Source organism: Culex pipiens, chromosome 1, assembly GCF_016801865.2.
Source record: "Culex pipiens pallens isolate TS chromosome 1, TS_CPP_V2, whole genome shotgun sequence".
NCBI classification, from domain to species: domain Eukaryota; kingdom Metazoa; phylum Arthropoda; class Insecta; order Diptera; family Culicidae; genus Culex; species Culex pipiens.
The window spans coordinates 131,942,596-131,969,008 of record NC_068937.1 but is presented as its reverse complement, the minus strand read 5'-3'; the positions used below and the strand labels follow the sequence as shown (position 1 = coordinate 131,969,008).

The 26,413-nt window shown below is 45.1% G+C and overlaps 3 protein-coding genes and 1 non-coding gene across 6 annotated transcripts in view; 2 read left to right on the top strand and 2 right to left on the bottom strand.

Moving 5' to 3' along the window:
* The window catches only part of LOC120431567 (uncharacterized), a 137,830-nt gene extending 127,497 nt beyond the window's left edge, over positions 1–10,333 (top strand). For both annotated transcript variants that reach the window (XM_039596678.2, XM_039596684.2), the window contains exons 7-8: positions 5,572–6,956; positions 8,704–10,333. In XM_039596678.2, the coding sequence (XP_039452612.1) occupies positions 5,572–6,956; positions 8,704–8,912 (1,594 nt within the window). In that variant the 3' untranslated portion in view covers positions 8,913–10,333. The remainder of the gene's footprint in view (positions 1–5,571; positions 6,957–8,703) is intronic.
* Positions 1–24,638, bottom strand: part of LOC120431584 (autophagy-related protein 16) — a 128,012-nt gene extending 103,374 nt beyond the window's left edge. Inside the window, exons 1-3 of one of the 2 annotated variants that reach the window (XM_039596695.2) lie at positions 24,280–24,638; positions 14,877–15,653; positions 14,663–14,805 (exon numbers count right to left, since the gene is read on the bottom strand). In XM_039596695.2, the coding sequence (XP_039452629.1) occupies positions 14,663–14,805; positions 14,877–15,653; positions 24,280–24,379 (1,020 nt within the window). In that variant the 5' untranslated portion in view covers positions 24,380–24,638. The remainder of the gene's footprint in view (positions 1–14,662; positions 14,806–14,876; positions 15,654–24,279) is intronic. The other variant, XM_039596700.2, reaches the window with a different exon arrangement.
* Positions 14,539–14,612, bottom strand: Trnar-ucg (transfer RNA arginine (anticodon UCG)). The gene has a single exon. It is a non-coding gene; the product is annotated as a tRNA-Arg (tRNA).
* Positions 24,639–24,886: 248 nt separating the features above from the next.
* LOC120432142 (uncharacterized) lies at positions 24,887–26,390 on the top strand. Its single transcript, XM_039597274.2, has 2 exons — positions 24,887–24,905; positions 25,135–26,390. The coding sequence occupies exons 1-2, from the start codon at positions 24,887–24,889 to the stop codon at positions 26,388–26,390; spliced, it is 1,275 nt and encodes a 424-aa protein (XP_039453208.1).
* The last annotated feature ends 23 nt before the right edge of the window (positions 26,391–26,413 follow it).

The window sequence follows — 26,413 nt, the reverse complement described above, 5'->3', positions numbered from 1 at the left end:
TCACCCAAGTGAGATGTTCAACCACTTCCAGTGAAAGTGTTGCTGCCTGCCTTCTACCGGGAATCCTCGAACCTTAGCCAGCTTCCACAAGGGGTTCGTTCCAGATGAAGTCTTTATCTACCAGCCCGAGATGGAGCGATTTGCTCCCTGCCAGCAGCCGCGTTACGAAGCTAATTAATTTGCAACAATTTAAAATTTATTTCTCATTAGCGAAGAACGGCGCCCGTAAGGGCTAGAGCGTAGTTCCGCCAGCGCTCCGTAGGGGTGTAATGAGGGCTACCGCAGCAACAACTTATCGCACCTGGTGTCGAACACACAATCCCACTCGGCCTGGAGAGTCTGCCGATCAGATCACCGCGCAGGAAGGAAATTTATTTACATTTATTACGGCGAAATGTTAACATATAAACTAGTGTGCGCCCTCTATTCCGCGCTAGCGCAGCGATAATTTCCGCTCGTTCAAAGTAGAGGGAGTCGTCGTCGTCGTCGACGACGAAGTCATTTTCTCTTTTCGCGATTTTCCTCGCGCAGGTGAAAAGAGAGTAAAAACAAGCGTTCCTAAATCAATATAATTGAGTAATCAAAGGCCTGCGCCGAGCGGTTCCCTCGGAACAGCTGCCGAGAAGAATTAACTAAGTAATTAGGTCAATCAGACCCCGGCCAGCGCCGACGATGACGGTGATGACGATGATTGTGTATTAACACCTTCTGCGACGACGACGACGACGACGTCGACTCCCCCCCGGAGTCAACCAACTTTGTTTGCTGGCGGAGATCGTTTGCAAGTCGGAGATACGTCCGGCGCGCGCGCGCTGTCAAACACAGTTAGCGCAAACTGGGGCTTGCAGCCTCGGCAAGTGACGATGGAAAACCGGTATGCGCAATCGTGGGGCGGCTGTACGGTATGGTCGATGACGATGATCTGGATCCGTACTGGTGTGGCAGGTTGGCAGAGTGATGATCTGGATCAACGGGTACGAGAGTGAAATTGCGCGGGAGAAAGTGAACGTAACTGTGATTAGATTTATTGGACGAGTTTTTTTTCTCGTATGAATAGTTGAATGTTGGTCAAACATCGCTTGCACTCACGACTTATCGAGAGCTCGAACTTGCAAGTAAACTTGCATTCAATTTGCATCTTTAATAGCACTGCCATCTATGAGCGCTTCCTGTCAACAACCTCTCGACATCATCTGGTGAGAACGTTTCCCAGAAGCCAACTCCAGAATGTGATCCATGGTCAGGTTTGGTCGTAGATTGAACCGACGATAAAATAAATCATCTCAGCGAACGGTTCGCGTGTGACCAAGCCCCGTTATCACTCACGGATCACCCAAACTATAAATCCACATTCACCAACCAAACGAGCTGTCGCGTTCCACGCGACGTTCTGGACGAGCTCTACATTGTATAAACCATCCAATTGAGTCATCATCGTTCTAACCGGCTACCTGGCGTGCCCCTGCTCGTATAAATAGATTCAAATTAAGTCCAGTCCATTCCGTGAGTTCTGGATCGCTTCGTGAGTCGTAAAGAAACCCGAAACCCCCGTTGCAACTCAACATGTCAATCGTCGACCCCTGATCGATCTCCTCGATTGATTTATGGTTAGAGTCCTCCATTCCACAACCCATGTGGTAATTAGGGAGCAATTATCGCACCCTTGGGAGTCGGGACCTGAACCAGCGCGCGCGATCGGCGCCTTGTACGTCTAGACCCTCCCAGAGCTGTCAATCGCCAAGATCGACAAGATCTCGCGGCTGTCTTCGATCTGCTCCTCGAGGAGCCATGTTTTTCATAATATTTGTTGACAACCGTGAAATGAGATTCCGCGGCGCGGCCTGTCACGCCGATCCAGAGGTCGCGTCTACGCGAGAAAAAGCAAATAATATGACAGCTTTTATGATAACATGCTCTCGCACATTTGCGCGGTGAAGATCTTCGTACGCTTCAAGTTTGCCGACGTCAACGTCGGCGCATTTATCACCAGGTGAAATCTCGCGTTTTTCGCGTAGTTCCTGCCGGGATATCTGGATGCACCGTACGGAGTTGTGGGCGACTAGCTGAACCGGTACCGCGCGGTGATGAGCGCGCGCTCGCGCGCGCTACCTTAAATGGAAATTATTTTTAATTGGACTTTCTTTATCGTCGTCGTCGAAGACGTCCCGCGGGACTTCAAGGTTTGATGGGCAAGCACCGAGCCGTGGACGTGGACAGAAATTAATTACGGGCAGGCTCGCGTTGGTGGCGTTGCTTAATTGACGACGATCTATTTCAAAGCGAGCACGTAGCGCACAAACCGTACGGAACCGAGCGGGCCGGACACATGTGATAGATTAGTCGCGTGAGTGAGGGGCTTTTCCACGAACATTCCACGCAGCTTGACCTCGATCGGACGTGGGAAAAGGCTACAATTTGAAGAATCTCGCAATTTCACTCCAATGGTTCGCGTCCTGGGAAAACTTGCACGCAAGTTAATCGCTCACACGAGCTGCCATCTGTACGCGAGCAGACAAGTGAAAAGGCGTTCCAAGAATTCCTGCGGATTCACTTTTTCACCTGACCGCGGCGGTAATTATTCTTGAACTCCGCGGTAATTAACGACGCGACGCGCTCAACGAGTTTTCGCTTTCGCGGCGGTTCCCGCGAGAGTTATGATTTTTATTGGCCTTCGTTACGCCCCTCGGGAAAGCGAAACTCAACCGCCGCGGGTAATGACTGAAGAACCCGTTAGTCGGTTTGTTCTTCCAGGTGGATGGGTTTTATGGGACCCGGGCCGGTATCGTTCCCAGGGGATCGCCGGCCGGCCGGCCACCCACCCGGCTAAATGTGCTCAATCAGCCCCGCAAGGTCATGACCCGGGAGTGTCTGCGCTGCGTTGCGTGCAAGTTCTTGCTAATCCGGCAACAACGAGCGGTAAAACAAATGAGATTAATGCATCATACGGGTCGGTTCTACGGGACGTGGTCGTTACACGTGAGACCAGACATTATCTGCAATTTATTATTATTAGCGCTATTGAATTGGGTGCAATCTCGTTGCGCCATCTCGGGGCGAGCCCCGAGAAGTGGTCAATGGGAAGCATGCACTATGTATTAATTAAAATTGTATTTACAATAGCTCCGCTCCACTCTGGAGCGCATTTCTTCCTTCTTCTAGTCTCGCGAACGTGCGATCATGCCAACCGGGCTCGCTCGCCGCGTAAATTGCATGGAATTAGTACGCTTATTAATTGTTTAGAAATTAATTAACCTATCTCTGCGCGACGCGCTGCTTCCCAGAGGGCGTATCCGCAGACATTGTGTTCCGCAATGAGTACCGTTGCCGCTAAATTGACGGTCTCGCCCCGCGAGTAACTGTCACGATGACCTGTGGCGAAGATTCACACCTCTACTCTTGCACCTCAACTTGCATGCAAGTTGAGGCTCAGCTGTGCGCGCCATCTGCACGAGACTAGCAGTGACTCGCCCACCTCGTCACGGCGCGCGATTACCGCAAAAGGTCGGGTCACGTTGATGAAGGTCCGATAGCCATCAAGACGCGATCTTGACGACGGTAAACCCGAGAAAACCACATACACACAGGTATTCCAATTACTCCAATCATCTCTTCACTGTGCCGACCTTTCCCCCAACGAGAGTTGCAGTTGTTCTTGTCTTATTAACACAGAAAAGGGATCACATGTAGCGGTGGTCCCCGCGGGGCTTCAGAACCGTGCGCGCAACCTTTCTCCGTCAAAGAATCCGTAACAACCTGTTAATTATATTCTTTCTCTCTGTGCTGTGTGTACGACGCCGGACTAACAAGATCCCCGCTCTCTATCATTATTGTGTTAGATAACCGGGGGTACGCGCGGCCACGGCCGCGGACAATTGGCCACAACACCAACAATACGCGGGCGGCCATTAGGGACCGCAGTCGTCGCGCGATACGATCGCGAGCCCTGCTTTCGTGTGCTCTATTAGGTCATGCACCCTCTCTGTTATTATCGATTTTCTTCGATTTAATAAACCACCAAGAACGTCGTCCGTTGGGGGGGGATTCTAACGAGCTTGTCAATTCGGTTTGATCTTCCAGTGAGGGGTGCGCCCCGGTTAATGATGACCAACTACAGCTTGGTCGGGTTTGACGTACGGCGTTGCTGAACATCTCCCAATTAGTACACGGAGAAAAATAAGGTTCCCAAAATCATGAACACTTGTTCACGATTTTGGCAACTGTTTTTTTCTCCGTGTACGGGGGGCGTTACGGCCAATTAACATCCTGACACGCGCGTCCGCGGGTTCAACGGACCTTCGTCACATTCGCGATGGTCTGTTTTTTTTTCGACTGGTGAAAGGGATAATTGAATTAATGGGTCGCCCCGTTTGATGAGGGTTATTTGGGTTCGTTTTCTGCGACAAAAAAAAGCTTGCGAATATTTTTATTTTGAGAAAACCGGTTGTTAGAACGACGCAGCGTGACTCGAGAAGAAGAAATGAAGATATTAATTTTCTCTGGAAGGTTTCGTTGATACGATCGCTGGAGAAGGCATCAATTTGGCAGATCGCTTTCATTTTTGGGATTTAAAACAAATCACTTTTTAATTAGTATACTTTGATATCTTCTTTAAAATCAATTTTGAATCGCTAAGGAGGTTCAACGAATCTAGTTGAGAATCCACTGGTCAAACCATACAATCGCTTAGAGAGCTTCATTCAGCATTCAATTTCACGCCACAACGACATCACTTTTACCTAAATCAACACACTTTCGTTAAAACCACAACAATTCAGTGAAAACGACTATTCCTTAGAAATCCCGCAACCACAACCGCGGTCTTCACGGTCATTCACAGCCCCATCAGCAGCAGTAGGTGAAACTGTCCTTTTGTCCTTCTACAAAGGGAAAAGGGCCGCTCCTCTAATTCAATCAAGTTCGCTCCAGTTACTCCCAGTTATGACCCCGCCGGCTATGGGTTTCTGTAATTCGCTCGCGCGTTTTTATCCCTCTTCAATATCCAAAGTCATGGCCGGGTTATTAACTCCTCGTTAGGGCCGGGGATAGAATTTAAATTATGTGCCACTATAATTCATTCGCTCTATTCGCAAATGGAGTTCTAATCGACCATCGCCGAGCGCCCCTTTGGGAATACCCCGCACTTAGAGTTCGGCGCGAACCCCGGTTTATCGGGCCAAATTTATCAATTATTATAATTATTGGGTTTGCGCGGAACCGGACCGGGGCCGAGAAATGCAAATTTAGAGCGAGAAAGTATGCCGCGAGCTGCCGTGCAGCGCAGATTAAATTGCACCGATTTGAATAATCCACCCTCTTGTGGGACCGACGACCAGCCAGCGGTGTGTCATACGAATGGGACCGTTTTATTGCCACGTTCCCGAAGGGAGAAGCGGGAGAGAGATTGGTATCGATGCTGGGCAACCAAGGCGCGCGCTCTCAACGCGGAAGTGCAATTTGTTGCAATTTTTATGATTCATTGTTAGCTATCGAAGGGCGAGGATCTTCAACCGTATAGCCAGCGGAGTCCGTATGGCACTTTAATTAACCGTTGTTTGTTTTCTCTCCTGCCAGGTCTGCCAACTACTACCAGTCGACCAACACTTGCGAGCTGTCCGACATGGACCGTATCACGCTGGCCGGATCGAGTGCCTTCGCCGCGACCGACGGATCGGACTACCTGGAGAACAACTGCGCCGAGGAGCCAACCAAGCTGTGCGAGTTCAAGCGTATGTCGGGCCGCATTCTGAAGACCGTGGATTCCGTGTACCAGGAGGTGCCCAGCGTGGACGAGTGCCGTGAACTGTGCCTGAGCTCGCCCTACCGTTGCCACTCGTACGACTACGGAGATACCGGAGACATGGTGTGCCGTCTGTCCCACCACAGCCGTGCCACTCTTGCCGACATTCAGGATCCCTATCTGGACGTGCCGGAAGCCGCCACCTATGAACTGAGCTCGTGCTACAACGTATCGATCGAGTGCCGCGCCGGAGACATGATCGCCAAGATCCGCACCTCGAAGCTGTTTGACGGAAAGGTCTACGCCAAGGGAGCCCCCAACTCGTGCTCGGTCGATGTCAAGAGTGCTCTGGAGTTTGAGCTGCGCATGGGATACCAGGACATTGACTGCAACGTGCGCCAGAACGGACTGGGACGCTACCTGAACGACGTTGTCATCCAGCACCACGATACGATCGTTACCTCGTCCGATTTGGGACTTGCCGTCACCTGCCAGTATGACCTGACCAACAAGACCGTGTCGAACGACGTTGACCTGGACGTTACCGGAGACATCGAACCTGCCCTGTCCGAGGAGGTCGTGGTCGACTCACCGAACGTAGTCATGAAGATCACCTCTCGCGACGGCTCGGACATGATGCGCACCGCCGAGGTCGGAGATCCCCTGGCCCTCCGTTTCGAGATCCTCGACCAGCAGTCCCCCTACGAGATCTTTGTCCGCGAGCTGGTTGCCATGGACGGAGTCGACAGCAGCGAAATCACCCTCATCGATGCCCGCGGATGCCCGACCGATCACTTCATCATGGGACCGATCTACAAGAGTGCCGGCTCCGGAAAGATTCTGCTGTCGCACTTTGACGCCTTCAAGTTCCCCTCCTCGGAGATGGTTCAGTTCCGCGCCCTCGTCACCCCGTGCATGCCCACGTGCGAGCCCGTCCAGTGCGACCAGGATGACTTTGCCGCCGGCGAGCTGCGCTCGATCGTGTCGTACGGACGCAAGCGCCGCTCGGTGAACGCCACCGCCGACTTTAGCCTGCGCCGCGAACGTCGCGAAACCACCCACCAGGCGCCCCAGGACGACATGCTGCTGGTGCAGTCCATCCAGATCACCGACAAGTTCGGCTTCGAGAAGCAGCAGCAGGCCAAGCCCAAGATCAGCAGCAGCGAGACCGTGTTCGTCGCGTCGTCCGACGCCCAGGGCATCTGCGTCAACGGACTGGGTACGTAGCGACTCTACTCTTGAACTTTTAGAATCTTTCATGTCCTAAATGTTATTGAAACCTCCTCTAAACCACTAAACCTCTAATGAAACGTTTGAAACCCGTACCGTATTCAAACCAAAATCTTCGATACTTTGAACCGATCAAAATATTGCAGGTGATCGAAAGTGGATACCACATTGCCTACCCCTTTAAAACAGGTCAATAGGCAAAACTTATAACAAGATCAAATCTTTATTCACGTTCGATCGAAACATTTCGAAACATACTCGGAAGCTCGGAGGCTTCAAACTTTTCAAACATTGGCACGTGATGTTCTTTGTTAGGGACAACATTGCTTACCTCTAATGAAACTTGAAAGAGTTCTTCTGAAAAGATTAGAACACGAAGATCGGATCCTTGTGCCTTCAACGATATCATAGACTTAGAAGAGACCATTCGACCAAACTTTGCCTCGGTACATTGAAGACCACATTGCTTACCCCTTTAAAAAAATAATTACGTACGATCGGACGAAAAATTTGTAAAGACACTTTCAACGATCTTTAAACTATTTGAAGGACAACATTGCTTAGGGCTTGTTCAAATATTACGTCCTGACACTTCACGAGTTATCAGAATTTTACAAAAAAGTTTTTTGAAAAAAGTTATGATTTTTACTATTTTTTTACCAGTTTTTCGAATTTTAACCCAAAAAACACAATCGTGTACTTTTGAAAGTATTTTTTTCGGAAAGTTCTGCTAATTTTGCATAAAGAATGAAAATACGCCATCAAATCGAGCGTCTAATTGTACACAAAAGTCCCTTTGACACCAAATTTCTATCTCGTCATGGTTGCGAGCTACAAATCACTGAAAAACGTGTCTCAGTAAAAAACCAGAAAAATGAAAGGGGTCGTACCGCCCCACCGTCACGATATATCGAAAAATGGACCTCGGATTCGTGCTCAGGGACCAAAATAAACCCTTAGAGCAAAGTTTCTCGAAAATCGAAGAGGGGTCGGAGCGGATCCTGATGCTTTCAACGATATCAGAAACTTCCATTCGAACAAACTATTGCATGTGCAAAACATGAAAGACCACATCGCTTTCCCCTATAAATAAAAAGTCCGTAAGCAAAACTTCTAACAGGATAAAATCTGAATAATGTTTCAACCGATCTTGATGATTTAAATTTTGAAGTTCGGAAACTTCAAACTGATCAAACAATAGCCTGTGAGTTAAATTCGAGACCACATTACTTACCCCAAAAAAATTATAATTATTTTCAATCAAATTACGTAAGATCGACACCTTTGTAAAGGTGCTTCAAACGGTCTTGAAGCTCCTTTACTTCAACCCTTTTACATGTGGTCTACTTTGAGGACAACATTGCTTACCCCTTTAAAAAAGATGATTTCGTTTGGTTAAACTGTGAAGCTCAACTGCAATCGACGCATCCCACACTTAGAGACTTCAAAACGATCAAAAAATCCTGTAAGTTAAATTGGAGACCACATTGCTTACCCCAAACAAAAAAAAAACACAAGCAAATTTCTGATATATATGAATTTAATTACGTACTACAACTTTGTAGAGGTGTTGTCCTCAAAGTAGATCCATTGAGGACAACATTGCTTACCACTACGAGAAAAAAATATCGTTAAACCCTAAAGATCAACCGCGATCGAGGTTGATCGAGCTCCTAAAGTGTCCTCGCGCTCAACGAATCTAATTCAAACCTTTTTCTTCCCCCCCATCACAACAGGACTCATCGTGGCCGCGGCCGTCTTCCTGCTCGGCCAGCTCGCCGTCATCGCCATCTGGACGTTCCTGTGGCAGCGCCGCCGGAAGCAGCGCCAGTTCGAGGGCGCCTCGATGGGCTCGTCGGTGATGCCCAGCCCCACGATGACCGCCAGCCGAGGGGACTCGATGTGCAAGCTGTACGACAGCGGCTACGCCGGAAGGCACTTTTAAGGATCCTACCGCTCTGAACACTGTCTTCTTCCCCCTTCCAAAACAACAAGGCTGATCTACTAATTTTCCCGCGCTGCACCACCTTTTTCTCTCGAACGAAATCTGACCCGCTTTCCTTTCCCGAGTTGTCTCGTAATGTTTAGGATTAGGATTGTCGCTCCGTTTTTGGCGGAGGGACGCGCAAAGAATCGAACGCAACGGAACTGCCATTTAATGGTCTAATTTTTGTTTTATAAAATCGTTTCGTCCCCATTAAGCAAAAACAACAAAAAAACAGTATCGGCACATTCAATACGAGACCAGTACCGGGATGTTTTTGAGGACATCCCTCGCGCGCCTTCAGTTTTACACAGACATACACAATTCATATACTATTTATGTAATCTGCCGAAATAGTTGTATTTCCCCTTTCCTAAGAGTAGCAAAGTAGTGATTGCCACACTCTATCTCTTTACTTAGAAGAAAAGAAACCTAACTTATGTTTTACATACACACACACACAAACACATTCCCAAAATACACACACACACAATCAAGAAGGGGAGAATAGGACGACTGGAGTATAGACGCAATTTAAGCCCAATTGTAAAACCTTTACGAGAGAGAGAGTGAGAGCGCGAAATGTTTTCGTGAAATTCGTGAAAATTATAGTATCCTTACAAAGTGAGCAAGTGTGAGTGCGAGAGAGACAGAGACGACTGCTAATTTAGTGTGTGCGTGAATGCGACTTAGGCTTAGCTGAAAGTAACACAAAAAAAAACTTCCCCTTCTCGAAACGAAAATGCACAAAAAAATTCACGAACAACAAGCTAAATTTAAAAATCTCTTCTAAACAAGCGAAAAAAAAAGTTTATACTCCTTTGTCCTTTTCTCCCGGAGCGACGCAGCCCCTCCTCTGAAAAGGGGCGCGGAGGGACCATCAACACAGGATACTAACACTGAGAGAGCACCCCACGCCCTCCGCCCCCTGGCTCGTCGCTCAATTTTAAGCATTTATCGTAATTTATTTTTTATTCATTAATCCCTAACTTTTAGTAGCCGATTCCGTCTTTGAAAGCAGAGAAAAAATGATATACTTTTTCTCCGTTTTGTAATTTATTTTAGCAGTGACATACCCCTCCCTACTTTCCAAAAACCTTTCATTAAAACATAGTTACAGATTACAGAATGCAATAAGATAAAAACGAACACTTGACAACAAATAGCGTAAACAAAACCGTACTTGTAGAGTTTAATTGCTTAGAACAGATCATATAGGCTTCCCTCATTTCAATCTTTTTTTTAATTCCCCTATTTAAAGCAAATAACTGTTTATTTATAGAAACAAACAATCATAGCCTAACATACATAAACAATCACACAAACACACGCAAACACTAACCATTCATCATCAAGCATTAGTTGTGACTTACTAGGAAAAATGAACCAAGACACATACGCACACCCACACACATACACACAGATTGTGGCTGTGTGCACGTGTTAGTAGGAGGAAAAAAGAAATATAAGAATACTTGAAAATACGAACAACACTGCGGAAGAAAAAAAAAGAAACAAGACAACAAGACACACACCGAGTAAAAGTCAAAAATTAATATTTAATTTAAAGCGAAAAAATGCAAACAAAAAAAATCGTAAAAAAAAACTTAGTGAAAGATAAAATTTAATTTAATGCTTAATTTTAAGGCCAAACAATAATAACATCAACAACAACATCGACACAATCATAATCGAAGTGTGGAAGAAGAAGAAAAGAAACGACGCCGCGCGAGATCGTCGTGCGGTGAAAAAAGAGTAATACATAAAACACATATGCATATGTTTTCTATGTATTCGAGCAGAAATACATCCACACACACACACATAATGTAAAACATTATTTTTATGAATAAAATAAAAATTGGAAAAATAACCGACGGGCTTTGGAAGTGCGTGAAATATCACAGCCTGACAGAAAATACAACGAATTTTCTCATTAATTTTAGTGAAAAAAAACGTTACTTAATCCACCGTAAGGTGGTTGATGCCTTCTTCACAATAGTATATTTTTTATTGGTAAAATAAAAATGTCTACCGTTGTTCTCTAAATAATACTTCATACTATATTCATATCATACTCATTACTCGATAGGGTTGTCAGATATTTAATCTTATGGACTCATTGGATAGGTATTTAGATTGCGCATCCAACGAAAGGTCGCATGACTAATCTGGACATCGTTTCCATCGAAATATCTGAGATCCAGCTTCAAAAGAGTGTATAAGCAACACTTAAGTGATCATCACTTTTGATAGGGTTATCAGATGTTCGATGTTTTAGGCTCATTTGAAAGGTCTTTCAATTATCTAACTAACGTCCTGTCACATGATAAACCCGGACATCATTTTTATCGGAATATCTGAGATCCGGCTTCAAACGAGTGAATAAACAATACTTAAGTGCTCATAACTTTAGGGGTGACAGATCTTCAATGTTTTCTCCTCTGTGGAAAGGTCTTTTGATTACCAATCTAACTAGGGGTCACAAGATAGATCCGGACACGCTTTAATCAAAATATCGGAGATCCGGCTTCTAAAAAGTGTATAAATAACACTTAAGTGCTAATAACTTTTGATATGGTTGTCAGATTTTCAAAGGTCTTTTGAATACTATTCTAAAAATGTATAACATTGTGGGTTTTATTACAAAAACCACCCTCTTTATAATCTTCCGGACTTTTGTTAAAATCGTTTTTTTAGCATAACTTTTGAAGTACTTTTCTAAACATCATAATATTAACTAGGGTCTTACGGGATCCCAAGACGGATCGAATGAGACCAAAACAGTCCTAATCGGTTCGGCCAATCCAGAGATAATCGAGTGCATTTTTTTGGGTGCACGGACTCACATCCAGACACACGCACAGACATTTATTCAGAATTTGATTCTGAGTCGATAGGTATACGTGAAGGTGGGTCTACGAGGTCGAATTAGGAAGTTCATTTTTCGAGTGATTTTATAGCCTTTCCTCAGTAAGGTGAAGAAGGCAAAAACATGTTTCTTAACTACAAGATAAGGCTCAAAAGTTAGGACGTTTGGTCCTCTAAAACATATCTATCAAAAATGAAAAAGGGGGGAAAAAGTTAAATAAACCATATCATAACCTACAACTTTGCCGAAGTTGCCAAATCAATCGATCAGAAATAAGAAAATCCCTTCTCAAGAAAAGCGGATTTAAACGTTTTCATGGTACTTTTGTATGGACCGCTCCCAAGTTTGTAAGGAGACTTGTATGGAGAAACTAATTATGCAAATTGGCTTAATTGTACATAAGGAATCTATGGACAATGTTTAATCAAACTAATACTGTACAGCATTACAAATCGCGAACAAAAATTGCAAATGGTCTGGGTTAGGACTTTTCAGAAAAATATAGTTACTCTCTAAAAAAACATGTTTTTTTGCTGGCCTTTTAACACAAAAAAATAAATTGGGCAAAATATTTTGTAATTACTTTTTTGATTAATTCTATTTTTTGATTTTTTTATACTGCGAAATAGTATTTTATGCAACAAGTTGCAAAAATAAGATTTTTTCAGCACGAGTGCTGAAAAAATCAAGTTTTGCAACGAGTTCCATACAACATATTTTGCAATTCCGAAAAACACCCATTGATTGAGTGAAATTTTAAGTAAAATTTTCATGTATTTTGTCAATAAATCGTTTAAATAAAAAAAAAAAGTTGAAAAGTGTTACTTTTCGAAACAAGTGCTGAAAAGTTTCCCATTTCAGTGCTAAAAAGTAGAACTTTTCAGCATTTATTTTGAAAAGTGTTGCTATTCGATTCTGTTATTCTTTAAATTAAAATAAGTAGCGAACTGTGCCAATTTTAAGCCAAATTGGTCAAGGTTTAGGGTTGCTATTCGCGATTAAAAGCTTAAAAATTCCGACAGATGGCGCAAAGCATCGAAGAATGACGATTCAAGTTTTCGCTGTTCGGTTACATAGGAATGCAAATTTAAAATTGAATTTACAGCTCTTAGAACAACTTTTGAGAAAAAATTCAAGTAGTACGATTGTAAACTTTTTGCCCTCTATAAATTAAGGCAATAAAAAAATTTAAAAAAAATAATTTAAAAAAAAATAATATTGTTTAAAATGAAAGAGCATCAAAAGTTAACAAAGTATCAGCTCAAATTTTTGCTCAAAACTTGTTTTGAACGCTGGAATTCAACAAAACGGAATTCGTATACATAACCTCAAAGGGCGGAAATTTCAATCGACATTTTTCGCTCTGTTCTGCTACTCAACACTAGGTGTCGCATGTCGTTTGGTTCTTGAACTGCGATTGGTCATATGGAAAAAAAATCGCAAAAAATGTATGAGGAAAAGCAAAAATTTCAAAATTCCGTCAAAGGTGGAGTTTAATGTGTTGGATCATTGTCAAGTGTGAGATTCTTATGTAAAATGACAAACAACTTTGTCGAAGACCGCAAAACGATCCGTGTTAACCCTGACGAGTTATTAGCGATTTGAAGAAGACGTTTTTGTATGAATAGATTTTTTTCACCAGCTTTAACAATCTATAGCTATTTTTGCCTAAGGAATCGAGTCAAGGGGAATTCCTGAGGTCAACGTTTGGAAGCGATGGATACAGATTTGTACGAAATTTAATGATGACAAGATTTTTTTTTTTTTTGCTTTTGCTGGTTAGATATTCTTATTGAACTGTCAGTTTGTCTATAAAAAAATCGTGAAATTATTTTTATTAGGTCCTTTTCGGTGCTGGGACCTGGTTAGCTAAGAGCTAAGAGTAATTACAGAGGGTCTTGTACTTTTAAAATGAAGATTTTTCTGCTGACCAAAAACTTGTGAAAATTTGAAAATGTGAATAATCTCGTGAATTAACTTGGAGCGATATTTTTCGTGAAAACAACTTGAAATGTCGCGAACTATCAAACTGCAAATTATTGAAAAACATGTATTTTTTTCGCATGTTCAAAAATGGAAGGGGTCGTATCGCACCTGCGTCACGAGATATAAAAAAACGGACCTCGGATTCGTGATCAGGGTCAAAAGTTAACCCTTAGGACAAAGATTCACGCGAATCAGAGGGGTCGAGGCAACTTTTCCCGATTTCGTGTGATTTGGTAAAGAATTACCCACTTGTTTTGTTTTATCTGTACTGCCGTTCTAGGCATAATTGTCCCAAGTACAACTGAGAATGCGGGATTGAAAATTTTCGACCGATTTTGTTTTTACACAAAACGTAATAATTGCTTCGCGTCACGCAATCTTTGAGTGATACACAAATTAAATGGACAATGGAAAAATGGATGAGTTTCGAAGGAGATGAAATGCTATTGAGATATATAAATGAACAAATTTATTCACGAGAGCTGGACATCTGCTTTATCACCTTTCCCCTCAAATGCAATCGTGTTGTCTCTCCAGAATACCAATCCTCTCACAGAGGAGCATAATTGCGCAATGGTTCATCTGCGCAGCATCCTCACACAGTATACGGAGGGGTTTAGTTATGATAACAGAACCAGAACGACAACAAATTCACCTGTTGAATCCCTCTCCACATCACGAGTCTGCGCCCTTCACAACTCCCCAAAACAAAAAAGCTCGCAAGTCTCCCGACCGTGACAGGACTCGAACCTGCAATCTTCGGATTCGAAGTCCGACGCCTTCATCCATTAGGCCACACGGTCCCGGCCACTCGACGGTGCCAGCAACGCTACCCAAAATGATCGGTACTCACCCGCAGCCGTTGATCCGCCACGCTCCAGACGCGGCTCGCAAAGTCGTTGGAAGCGGCCAGAATGTGCGACCCGGTGCTGTCGAACTCGACCGAGTTGATGCCCTGGTTGCTGCCGACCAGCGACCCGCGCGGTTCCCATTTTCCTGTTGAAAAGTGGAGAAGAAAGAAATGGTTTTAGATGGGGGTTTGCTGCATTGACTTCGATACGACCTACCTTTACTAACATCCCACAGCTTAACCTTCCGGTCGGCCCCACCCGTGGCCACCACTCCCTCCACAGGGCTCCAACGAACCGCGTTCACCTCACCATCGTGCACGTCAAACTTAAACTCGATCCCCTCCGGAAACCCATCCGACCCGAAATCGAACCGATCCATCGCCCCACCGCCCCCACCGAGCCCGGACGGCCCGGCAATGTCCCGAATCGCACCCGCGAGTTCACTCTCAATCTGTGCCTTCTTCAGCTTCAGAAACTTGTCATTCTCCCGGTTCATCACTTCGGCGTCCCGCGACTTGTACTCCATCAACAGCCCCAGCAGCTTATTGTTCTCGTCCTGAACCGCCCGAAGCTTCTCCTCGGCGGCATTTGCCCGCAGCTGCAGGAACGGTTGCTCGTCCAGCACGGTCGTGTGCGCCGCCCTCAGCTTGTCCAGCTCCTCCCGCAGCGACACATTCATCGAGCACTGCTCCACCAGGGCGCGTTCCTTCTCGCCCAGCGCCCGCTGGCACTCGGTCAGCTTCTGGTTCAACGTGATGATCATCTGCGAGTGTTCGCCCTTGCGTTTGTGCAGCTCGGTCAGCTCCTCCTGCTGGGCGAGACACTTTTTCTCCAGCGATTGGATCTGCGCGTTCGTGATGGCGGTCAGCTGAAGGTGATCGGAACCGGCACCGCCACCGACCAGGCCCGCCGAGCTGTCGCGGATCTTTTTGTCGATTTTGAGCTCCAGGTTTTCCTGGCGCAGCTTGGTGGCCGTGTCGAACAGGCGGTTGTCTGGAAGATGAAAAAAATCATAATTAAAAATACGCATATTTTCGATCGATTCTGATTCGGTACGGCATGTCCACGCATCCTTACTTCCGTATAGAATTTGTAAATTGTATCCGTTTGCAAAATCCTCTCCGTGGCTAATGCAACGCAGTAGGCCTGGCCATTTTCATAATTGTAATCATTTCGGGAGTTCTCGAAAGAACAGCAACCATAAATAACTTGAGGCAGAAACTATCCACAATCTCTTCAAGGATACTTTCGTCGGGGTGGCTGCGAAAATACGGCCAGGCCTACTGCGTTACATTAACTGCAGAGACAGATTCCCTCAACGGATCACATTTCACCGAATCAACAGGGGTGAAAGGATGCGTGGACATACCGTACCAAATGCTCTGGATTAGTTATGATGTGGTAAAGTTTATTAAAAACAGTTTTGTTTTCATCAAACAATGTTCAGGATATTATGTTGATGCATTTTATAAATCAACTTCAAGCAGCATCAGCTTTGTTTCAAATGAAGCTTCAGTTGGTTATAATCAAAAATGGCGGCATCTCTAAAAAGAAAAAATCTTGACATCAGTGATAACACAACTTTTTAACTGGGCGTTCTATAACTATTAGGTTTTACGCCGACTCGATTTGGAGGTTAGAAAGGAGTGCACTGTTTACATGGACTTAGCACAGTTCGATGCGGTCGTCGATTTTGTTCGGGGAAATTCGTCGACAATCGACGAAGACCATGTAAACAGTGCACACGAGCTGTCAAATGACGTCACGGTGTAAAACCTAATAGGCTGTAGCCCAGCTAAAAAGCAGTCAAACGTCAAAAAACAAAAACAAAGTGCAAAGATCGAGGGGTTAGTGGATGCAAAAATGTATTTCAGATTTTAATATTTTTTTTTTAGTTTTTGTGAAATTAATGTCACATTTAAAACAACTTTGAAGGGTATACTCTAGGAAATGTTTTGATATGCTTTCAATTTCGAATTTAAATTTAAAAATCTTTAGCATTGACGATCCCCTCGTAAATTTTCGAGCAGCATTCGGTAACTGGGCTTTGCTCTAAGCCCAGTTACCGAACAAGTAGTACTGTAATGATAATACAGAAACAGATTTTTTCTGCTCAAAACAAACACTCAATCGAGTATAAAGGAGCTATCAAACAATCAAACAAACTCGCATTATTTTTGTGTTTGATAGTTTCCCAAACTGGCAAACTTGTTTGCGGCAAACTCGCAAACAAATCCAAATATTTGCAGGTTGACGTTTCTGCAAACAAATGCAGGAAAACTGTTAACAAGTTTGTTTGTTTGCGAGTTTGTTTATTTTTCGTAGACTAATACTTCCTTAACTTTGAAGAAAGCATTTTCACCAAAAACCAAACATGTCAAAACATGCTAAAAATGGTTATCTTTTTGATCGCTTGTAAACAAACTGCTAAAATTTAATATAACTATAAAAATCAATATGTTTGTTTTTTGGGGCTATGGTGAAATCTGTATTTGTGGCAAGCCAAAAATTGGGTCCTAAAATTAAGCTTCAATTGGGTACTAAAGCCCTATGTCAATTTTTATGTACAACGGTAAAAAACACGATCAAAAACCATTTCTGATCACTTTTTTCATTTTAATGCAAAAAAAAATATTGACCAGACAACATTTTTTCGATGAATCAACTATGGTCCCCTTGGAACGAGCTTTTCTTTTCTGTTAAGAAGGACCGCGTGGTTAATTTTTCCAAATTGATTTAAAAATCCATTTTAAACTCTTTGTGGTCGTACAATGATTGTTTATCGCTGTAAACAATCATATCAGCAATCTAAGCTTCATTTTAGGACCCAATTTGTGATATTATTGTTCACAACGATAAAGCTTATTTTTCTGAGAACATTGACCCTTTGTACGACCACAAACAGTTTAAAATGGATTTTTAATTCAATTTTTAAAAATTAACTTCGTGGCCCTTCTTGACATAAAAGGTCCTACTTGACAGCTCGTTCCAAGGGGACCATAGTTGAGCCATCGAAAAAATGTTGTCTTGTATTTTTTTTTTTTTTGCGGTAAAACAAAAAAAGTTATCAGAAATGGCTTCTGATCGTGTTTTTTACCGTTGTACATAAACATTGACATAGGGCTATAGTACCCAATTAAAAGGACGGATTTTGTGTGCGTTTTTTTTTCGGGATTAGGTAACACAAAGAAAAGCCATATGTAAAAATTATCAATTTTTTTCTGGCAAAAACATCAAAAATAACAAAATACAAAAACAGAAATATTCAATTCAATTCTGTTTATTTCTTTAGTTATCGTTTAACAATAGTTTTTATAGGTGCAGTACAGAGTTTTGGGGGATCCTTACAGCTGTAACTAATACATTTATCTCAATGGATGGAAATAAAGTTTGTTGAAAAACGAAACGGAAAACAGGAAAACACTCGCAAAAAACCTGTTGCTATTGCTGGGATAGTAGGGGGATAGGAAGAGGAAAGGTATCTTAAAAACTATATCACAGTCTCACGGCACCAAACTCGATATCAGAGCGTTCTCCGACATCGTGCAGCTAGTCCAAAATCGTTGTAGCAGCTTGCTGGTCCAGGTGTCCAGCGATTCCGTGTTAGCCGCCTCCTCGAGCTCGTCCGTCGGGAAGTTAAACGGCAAGTCCAGCATCATTTTAAGAATCTTGTTTTGGCGCGTCTGCAGCTTTTTGCGGCGAGTTGAAGCACAGCTGTGCCAGGCTGGGAATCCGTACGTTAGCGTCGGACGGAAGACGAGTTTGTAGAGCAGCAGTTTGTTGGCTTTGCTCAGCCTTGACCTTCGGCTCACCAGCGGGTAGAGCATCCTCGTTAACTTGTCGCACTTCTGCAACACGGCGTCAATGAGCTTGTCGTACTTCAGTTTTGGGTCGAGCGCAAGACCGAGGTACTTGACCTCGTTCGACCAGGGGACTTCGTGGCCCAGTGCCAGCACACGTGACTGGGGGAGGAACCTTTCAGCGCGCCGCCGGGTGAAAAAGATCGCCTGCGTCTTTGCTGGATTAATTTTGATTCGCCACTTCCGCTGATAGCTCTCGAGCGAGTCCTGGGCCGCCTGCAGCTTCTCGATGATCACATCTGCACTTTTGTCAGCAGCGACGAATCCAGTGTCGTCGGCGAAGAGGTAGTATTCGACCCCGTTCACCATGACGAGGTCCGAGGTGAAGATGTTGTACAGCGCCGGGCTCAGGACAGCTCCTTGCGGGACGCCGAACGGGATTTCCTGACGGCGTGAGAGCGCACCATCGACGGCAACTTGAAAGCTGCGCTGCTTCAGGAAAGAGTTGAGCAGCTTCAGGATGTATGGCGGGAATCCGGCTAGCTTCATCTTGTGCAGGATCGCGTCCTGCCACACCGAATCGTACGCTTTCTCCACGTCCAGAAGAACCATGCCAGCTGAGTCGCCCCGGGCGAGCGAGTTTTTGACGTTGCGCGTCAGTCTAGCGAGCTGGTGGTTTGTGGAGTGGCCCCGTTTGAAGCCGAACTGCTGCGGAGGAACGACATTTCGTTGCTCGACGAGGCTTTCGATCCGGGTAAGCACCACGCGCTCGAGGATCTTACTCATCACGGGAAGCAGGCTGATCGGACGGTAGTTGGTGGGATTCGTGATGTCCTTGCCCGGCTTTGGGATTGCCGTGACGATGGCGTGCTTCCAGCTGGACGGAAAGTACGATGTCCTCAGACACGCGTTCACGATCAACGTCAGCATCACCAGTCCTTTGCGGGGGAGTCGCTTGAGCAGGGTGTTTCGGATTTTGTCCTCGCCAGGAGCCTTCTTCGCCTTCAGCGACTTGATGATCCGTGCTATCTCCTTTGGGCGGATGACTGGCACTGACTCGACCGGGAAGGTACTGTCGGCGATCAGCTGCACGCTCTCCTCAACAGCGCTGCACGTAGCCGGGTCACCGGGAGAAGGATTGCGATGCGCACGAGCAAAATTGTCAGCCAGCAGGTTCGCCTTCTCATCCGGGGATGCCTTCAGCGTGTCGCCTGCCTGGAGAGGCGGACTGTACTTCACCTGGTTTCGGAGCGCTTTGCTGATCTTCCAGACATCCTTGGCACCGTTCTCTAGGTTGCGGATGTTGTTGGAAAAATGCTGGTTTCTGGCGATCGAACACTCGAAGCGAATTCGGTTATTCAGGGACTCGACTATCGCGCCAAGAAGAGGATCGCGTGTGCGATACCACTGGCGACGGCGCGTATTCCTCAAAGTGACCAGCTGGCGCGCTATTTCCGGAAACTTGGAGTCTTCGTAGGTTCGTACCGGTACGGTAGGAACGGCAGCGGCTTCGGCTTCTAAAAGCGTGCATGTGAAAAATTCGACGCAGCGATCGATAGCTTCGGGACTGGCCAGGTTGGTAGTTATAGGAGAGGTCAAGTCGATCTTTTCGTTTACAATCCGCTGGAAGGTTTGCCAGTTCGCTCGGTTGTAGCATTTTGTTGTAGGCCGCGCGTGTCGGAACGGCACCGATACATCCACATCGAAGCGTACTGGTAGGTGGTCGGAGGACAGATCGTTAACCACGGTCAACGACGACATGTTCACCAGGTTGTTGGAGAGAACAATGTCTAGCGTCGACGGCCGACGGCCACCCGGGGGTTGGTATGTGAACGCCGGTGGAGCATGGATGAAGAAGTCCGACGAGGCTGCTCGAGAAACCAGGATGCTTCCGGCTCGGTTCGCCTTCAGACAGTTCCACTGCCGATGACGAGCGTTGAAGTCCCCTGCAACGAAAAACGGCTCTGTTCTACGTACCAGCGTGTTGATATCCCTCCGGAATGCGCTCCAGGACGTCCCTCGGTGTATTCCAGGAAAGTATGCTGCGACGATGTGGACAGACTGCGACGAAAGACGAATTTCCAGACCGACGGTTTCAATCGCTCTTGTGTTGAGGTCCAACACCGTGTAGTCGATGCCTTTCCGCAAGGCGATGAGGACACCACCACCACGTTCTTCCTCAGAGTTCCTCCGGTCAGCCCGAAAGATGTGGTAGTCGGGATGGTAGAACGAGTTTTTGTTTTTCAGCCATGTTTCGGAGACGGTGGCGACGTCGATTTGGTGCCGCGAGAGGAAATCGAAAAATTCGATTTTTTTCAGCAGAACTGATCTGCTGTTCCAATTAACAATTTTAAGATGGCTCAAGTTATCCATTGTAGAGGTACTTGGCCATTAGCTCAGCTAGGGCGTCGAATTGTTGCTGCTTGGTGCGGCATCCGACGAGACGCGTAAACATTTCTCTGGCGAGGCACAGGAACTCCGAGGCAGTAAACAACCCGTCTCCACCGAGGTCAGTGCAGGGAACTGTGGTTTCGCTCCTAGACGCAACTTGCGCGTAGGTTTTAAGTCCAGGGGGGGTTGGCTGGGGACGGATAGGGGGTCCTTCGTTGCGGTTCGGTGGCGCGCTTTTTTGGGGCACTTGACGAGAAGGTTTCTTCTTCCGTTTTTCGAGTTCCTCAAGGTATGCTATCCTTGTTGGGCACCCTCGAAAATTGGCACAGTGGCTTCCGCCACAGTTCACACACTTCAGCTGCGACTTACTGTTGTTGGTGTTGTTTAACTCCGCCTTCCTCGGAAGTCCACAGACGTCCGTCAGGTGTTTACCGCCGCACTTCACGCATTTGGGTGGCAGATTGCAATTGGATGACCCGTGGCCAAATTTCTGGCACCGGTGGCACTGCGCAACATCGTTGGGGTGCTTGGAGAAATGTCGCCAAGAGACCACGACGTTGAAAATCGCCTTCGTTTTCCTCAGATCTTGGATTTTCACCGAACCGCGCTTGAAATACACCAGGTACAGTGTGTGCTCGTCCGCCCCCGACTTGGATGTCGACAGTACCTTGACGTCCAGCGGCTCCAAGCTTAGCGCCTCTAACTCCTCCTTTAGGTCCGCGATGTTCACTGCCGGCAGCCCAGAAAGCACAAACTTCGATAAAACATTTTCAGAAGTATCGTGTGTGTAAAACTGAACACCACTACTTTTCAGCAGTGCTACCGTGGTTGTAAACAATTCCTTGGATTTGGTGAGGAATTGAACCGTAGCTTTGGTGAACTTCAGCATGTAGTCGTCACCTTGAGGAACGCCGTTAATGTTGAGCAGCTTAACCACATCAGCCACTGATTTTCCCACGATGAAGATCGGCGGAATCCTTACACGGGGTTCTTTCTTTTGTTGTTCCACTCCATCACCGACGTCGTCGTCGTCAAGCGCATCGAAACGATTCTCCGACAGGAACGGGGAGGTATTCTTCGTTTTGCTCCTGGTCTGGTAGCCGCTGCTGCTGCCGCCGCTGCCTGGCGTGATCCTGTCCAGCGAACGTGCACGCCGGCCACTCTCGAACATGGTTTGCCTCTGAAGGCGGGCCTTGTTTGCTGCATTTGCTACACGCTGAGAGGTTAGGTTGGTGTTTTTCGCGGAACCACCTTTGAGCCGCACGTTCGGCTTCAAACCGTGCTTCCACCACTTCTCCTGGTTCGCCAGGGCTTCCGATAACACCGACGGTTTCGGAACGCGACCGTAGACGCGAAATGCAATGAAAAATCGAGAAAAATCACGGAGCACTCAGAGGCTTGTACACAGCAATCCAACTAGGGATGCCCAATGACCAAAACAGAAATATTTGAATCTGGAAAAATAAGGATTTTAAAAATTCGAAAATTGCGAAATTCAAAAACTCTAAGCATCAAAAATTTAAAAATAGACAAAAGTTTTAAAAAATCAGTGGTTCTAGCTAAAATTTTAAAATATTTATATTCAGAAAGCTAGAAATTCAAAACACAAACATTAAAAAAATTAAAATCAGAAATACTGCTTTATACATCGTTACAGTTACGTTACTATCAAAAATTAGCTTAATATCAAAAAATGTATTAACATTTTTTTTTTGTATTTTATTCCAAAATACAAAATGAGTAAAATATTGAAAAATCTTAACTTGATTAAAAATAAATATATAAGCATTGTTGTTGTAATCGGAATAGCTTACAATCGATTTAAAAAGTGTTCCTAATGAAAAACTTAACTTTTGTTATTTTTGTATGTGCCCCGTGATTTTTTAAAGATATTTTGCAAATTGGATGGGGAGGGCAAAAACTTGCAATAAAATTTGCAATGAGCTCAAATCAAGCATTTAAAAATTAGAAAATTCAGAATGTCAAAAAAATAAGATTCTGAAGTTAAAAAAAAAAATTTATAATTATAAAAATGAAGGAATTTGAATAATTTATAATTTTTTTTTTGTTTTAATTTAAATTTATTCAGATTTTCTCTTCCACGTACATTCATTCAGTTAAAATATTATTGAGTGTCCAATCACAATCGATGACTTTTCACCTCAATTTTAAATACTAGCAACTTTCATTTATTCATGAAGTATTGTAGCTTTCGCTATAAGGCTTTCTAGCCCCAGTGAAAAAAATATAGTTTAACCCAAAAATGATGAACTCCTCGTCACAGTGTCCTGATGCAAACAATGATCGAGCAGGAGCTGTCACAGCCCTGCGAAATATGTTTGCTGACATATCGGGCGGTGAGTCAAAAAAACCCAGCTAGAAGTCGCCTGACAAAAAACTTTTGCTAGAAAGAGATAGGAAATCTGATGCAAACAAACGTCCAGCTGTAATGTAAACATACTTTGAATGTGTTGGTAAATTTCTGACTAGAAAGCCTTATTCAGTAAATTTATACAGTTTGTATTCGATTATCCTCGTTGAACATGCTGCGAATCGAAACAATACCTTCTACAATCTTCCTAATTTCTACATTGTCGCGCCCCTCTCTTTTAGCCGTCTCAACTCTGACCCACGGTGGTCAAGAAATAACGAGCCGTTTCCACAGGTTGCCAGCTGGGTCGAAACTTGTAATCATGATGACTCTACCAAATCAACGTGGAGATATGAAATAGGACACATGCAAGGAACCAGAAAATGAAAAAAAGTTATCAGAAATGGTTTTTAATCGTGTTATTTTTTTTCCTTTGTACATAAAAATTGACGTATTGAAATATAGGTTGAAAATAGATTTTTCGTGAATGTTTAATAATTCTAGAGTAACTTTTCAAAACAACCTATGAGTCATGGGTTTCCTGTGCAGATAGGACTTTTGATAATTTAACCTATAATTATCAACAATTTTTGTTTTATTTTTTGTTGAGCTATGTCGAAAGGTTTTATAGTGGTTTGAAAAATCATATTGTAAAAATGTGTAAATCACAAAAGTCAATTACGACATTCAGTTAAATCACCTGAATAAAATTGCATAAATTTTTTTAACCCACCATATGGGAAGCGTGACAGAGAACACGCGACCGTGCACTGTGGTGCAGCAAAAAAAGGACAAAAGCAGATGAACCACTTTCACTTTTTGAGCTGCTTCCAGCTGGTGGTGTTGCGTAAAGAAAAGCAAAAAAAACAGAAACACCCCAAAAAGGTGTAATCAAAATGATGCAATTGCAAGAATCACCGCTCCGTGACCAAATTCGGTCATTGCAAATCTCTTTGTGTCAAAACTAGTAAAGAAGAACCTTAATTGAATTATCCCACCCTGGTGACCACCCTAAAACGATAAACAAATCAACAAAAGAAGCCAAATTGAGACTCACTGAAGGCGATTATGTCCGCGAACCGGGCCGTCTCCTCCTGGTTGCGCTCGCGAAGCCGCGTCGCGATAACGTCCCGCCAGTTGGAACCTGCCGTGGCCATGCTGGAGCTGAGGGTGGGGGCGCTTCCCGAAAACCCGGATCTATCAGGACGCACACGCACGCAACACTCGGAAAAATCCTTGAAAAAATCGAAACACGCCCGAAAATTTACGCGATTTTGCCTTATTTGGAGTTTTTTCGGGAAATTAATGCGCGGTTCCGAGATGTGGTACACTTCCGACGAATGGAACGACTTGAGTTGAAACTGCTTCCGGCGAAGCACAATTTAATCCGGATTGTCCGCGCACGGATCGAACGAATGGGCCAATGTTTGTGTTTTGATTAGCACTCTGACTGCGGCGACGATGGATTTTTCTCTTCACCTCTTTTTGTTTTGACAGTTTGCGCAGATTGCAGCACTGCGACGAGTGCAGATTTTTTCGACTTGCGTGTACAGTCTAATACTCCGGTGTCAAATGTCTGTACAAGAAAAAGAAATCTGCAATCTCAACATCGTTTTGTTTGGGTCGCATTTTAAGACCGTTTGAAAAAACCATCAGCTTGAAAAATGAGTTACCTGTCAGGCGGTGAGTTCCTCGGGCACTCAAACTTATCAGCGTCGTCAACGTAAACAAGTTTGGATTTTTAAATTTTCGGGACTTTGAAAATTTCCATAATTTAAAGACTGAGTTTAAATTAGTTTTCTAGATGTGATAAAATCAAACTTATGAGCAAAATGTCTTGCTTTTTGCTAGAGGACTTGTCTGAAATGCACGTGGCCGCCACAGACGCTGGATTCAAGCTAAAACTGTATAGGTTGTGACGATAGCGATAAGGTTTTGAATAAAATAATCCGTTGCAAATTTCGTAGATTTCCTCAGGTTCCAGCCGATCGGAAGCAATGGTACACTGCAATCAAACGCTACATAAGAAAGGGCCGTCCATGCCAGCCGCGGGAATTCGACCAACTGTGCTCCCTGCACTTCAAACCGTCGGATTTCATCGGAACGGATCTAATCGAGGGTTCGATTCCGTGCGTATTTTCTCCTCTCAGCACCGCGGACCTGTGGAAGTTGAACCGAAAGAGGGCTCAGGCCCGGTGCTGCGTTCCCAGCTGCGATACGTCCTCCCACTATAACTTGTACCCGTTTGTTCCGGCACACGACGCAACCGAAGCCAGGTTGGCCAGAAAGCGGTACCAACTGTGGGTGCGGACACTGCAGGTGGCGCCTTGCCGAACCAGGCCGGAAGTGTGGATTTGTCGGCGACACTTCGTTTACGGATTTCCCGCCAAACTGAGCGACTTCCTCGACGTTGACTGGGTTCCGACGCTGCATTTGGAGGGAATTCCTCCGAATCCCTGTCGGGAGTGCTCGGTTGTTTTGGAGAACCTTCCGGCCCAGGAAGATCGTGATCGAGCGCCAAACTTGGACACTCCGTTCTGTCGACTTTGCCTCAAGCAAAACGTCCCCCTGCAGTCGATGTTCCTGGACAGCAGCGCGGGTCAGCGACTGGCCGAATTGATAAGGCAGTTCGTGAACATCACGGTTGACCTGCGGCACGACTCCGACAGCTCCGTTTGCATCGAGTGTCTGAAGAAGCTGGCCCAAATGGAGGAAATGGTCCAGGTCAGAGCGCGCTGGAACGCCAACAATAAACTGCTGGAACGGCTTCGTGAGAACAACAATCAGCCGGAAGAAACTGTCATCAAGGAAGATTCGCACATCCAGGAAATGGACTCACTGCCTGTAGTATCAATCCCACTGGACACGCTGTTCAACAGTATCTTCGACCCACCAAAGGAAGAAACCCTTCCGTACGAAGACTTCAAGGAAGATCTCGAGCAACACAATCCTGCCGAAATTTCACAAGACTGCCTGGTCGTAGACCCGCCCGCTATCGAAACCGTCGACCTAACCGAAATCGACGAACGCGAACGCCTTATCCGGCAGGCCATGCGCACTCTCCGCAAGCAACTCAAACCACGCAAACGAAAACGCTCCAAAACCAGCCAGAACACATCAAGCGAACCACCGCGTCGTAAGCCCTGCCGGAACACGCGAATCGGATAAATCAAACACGCTTCATTCACCGA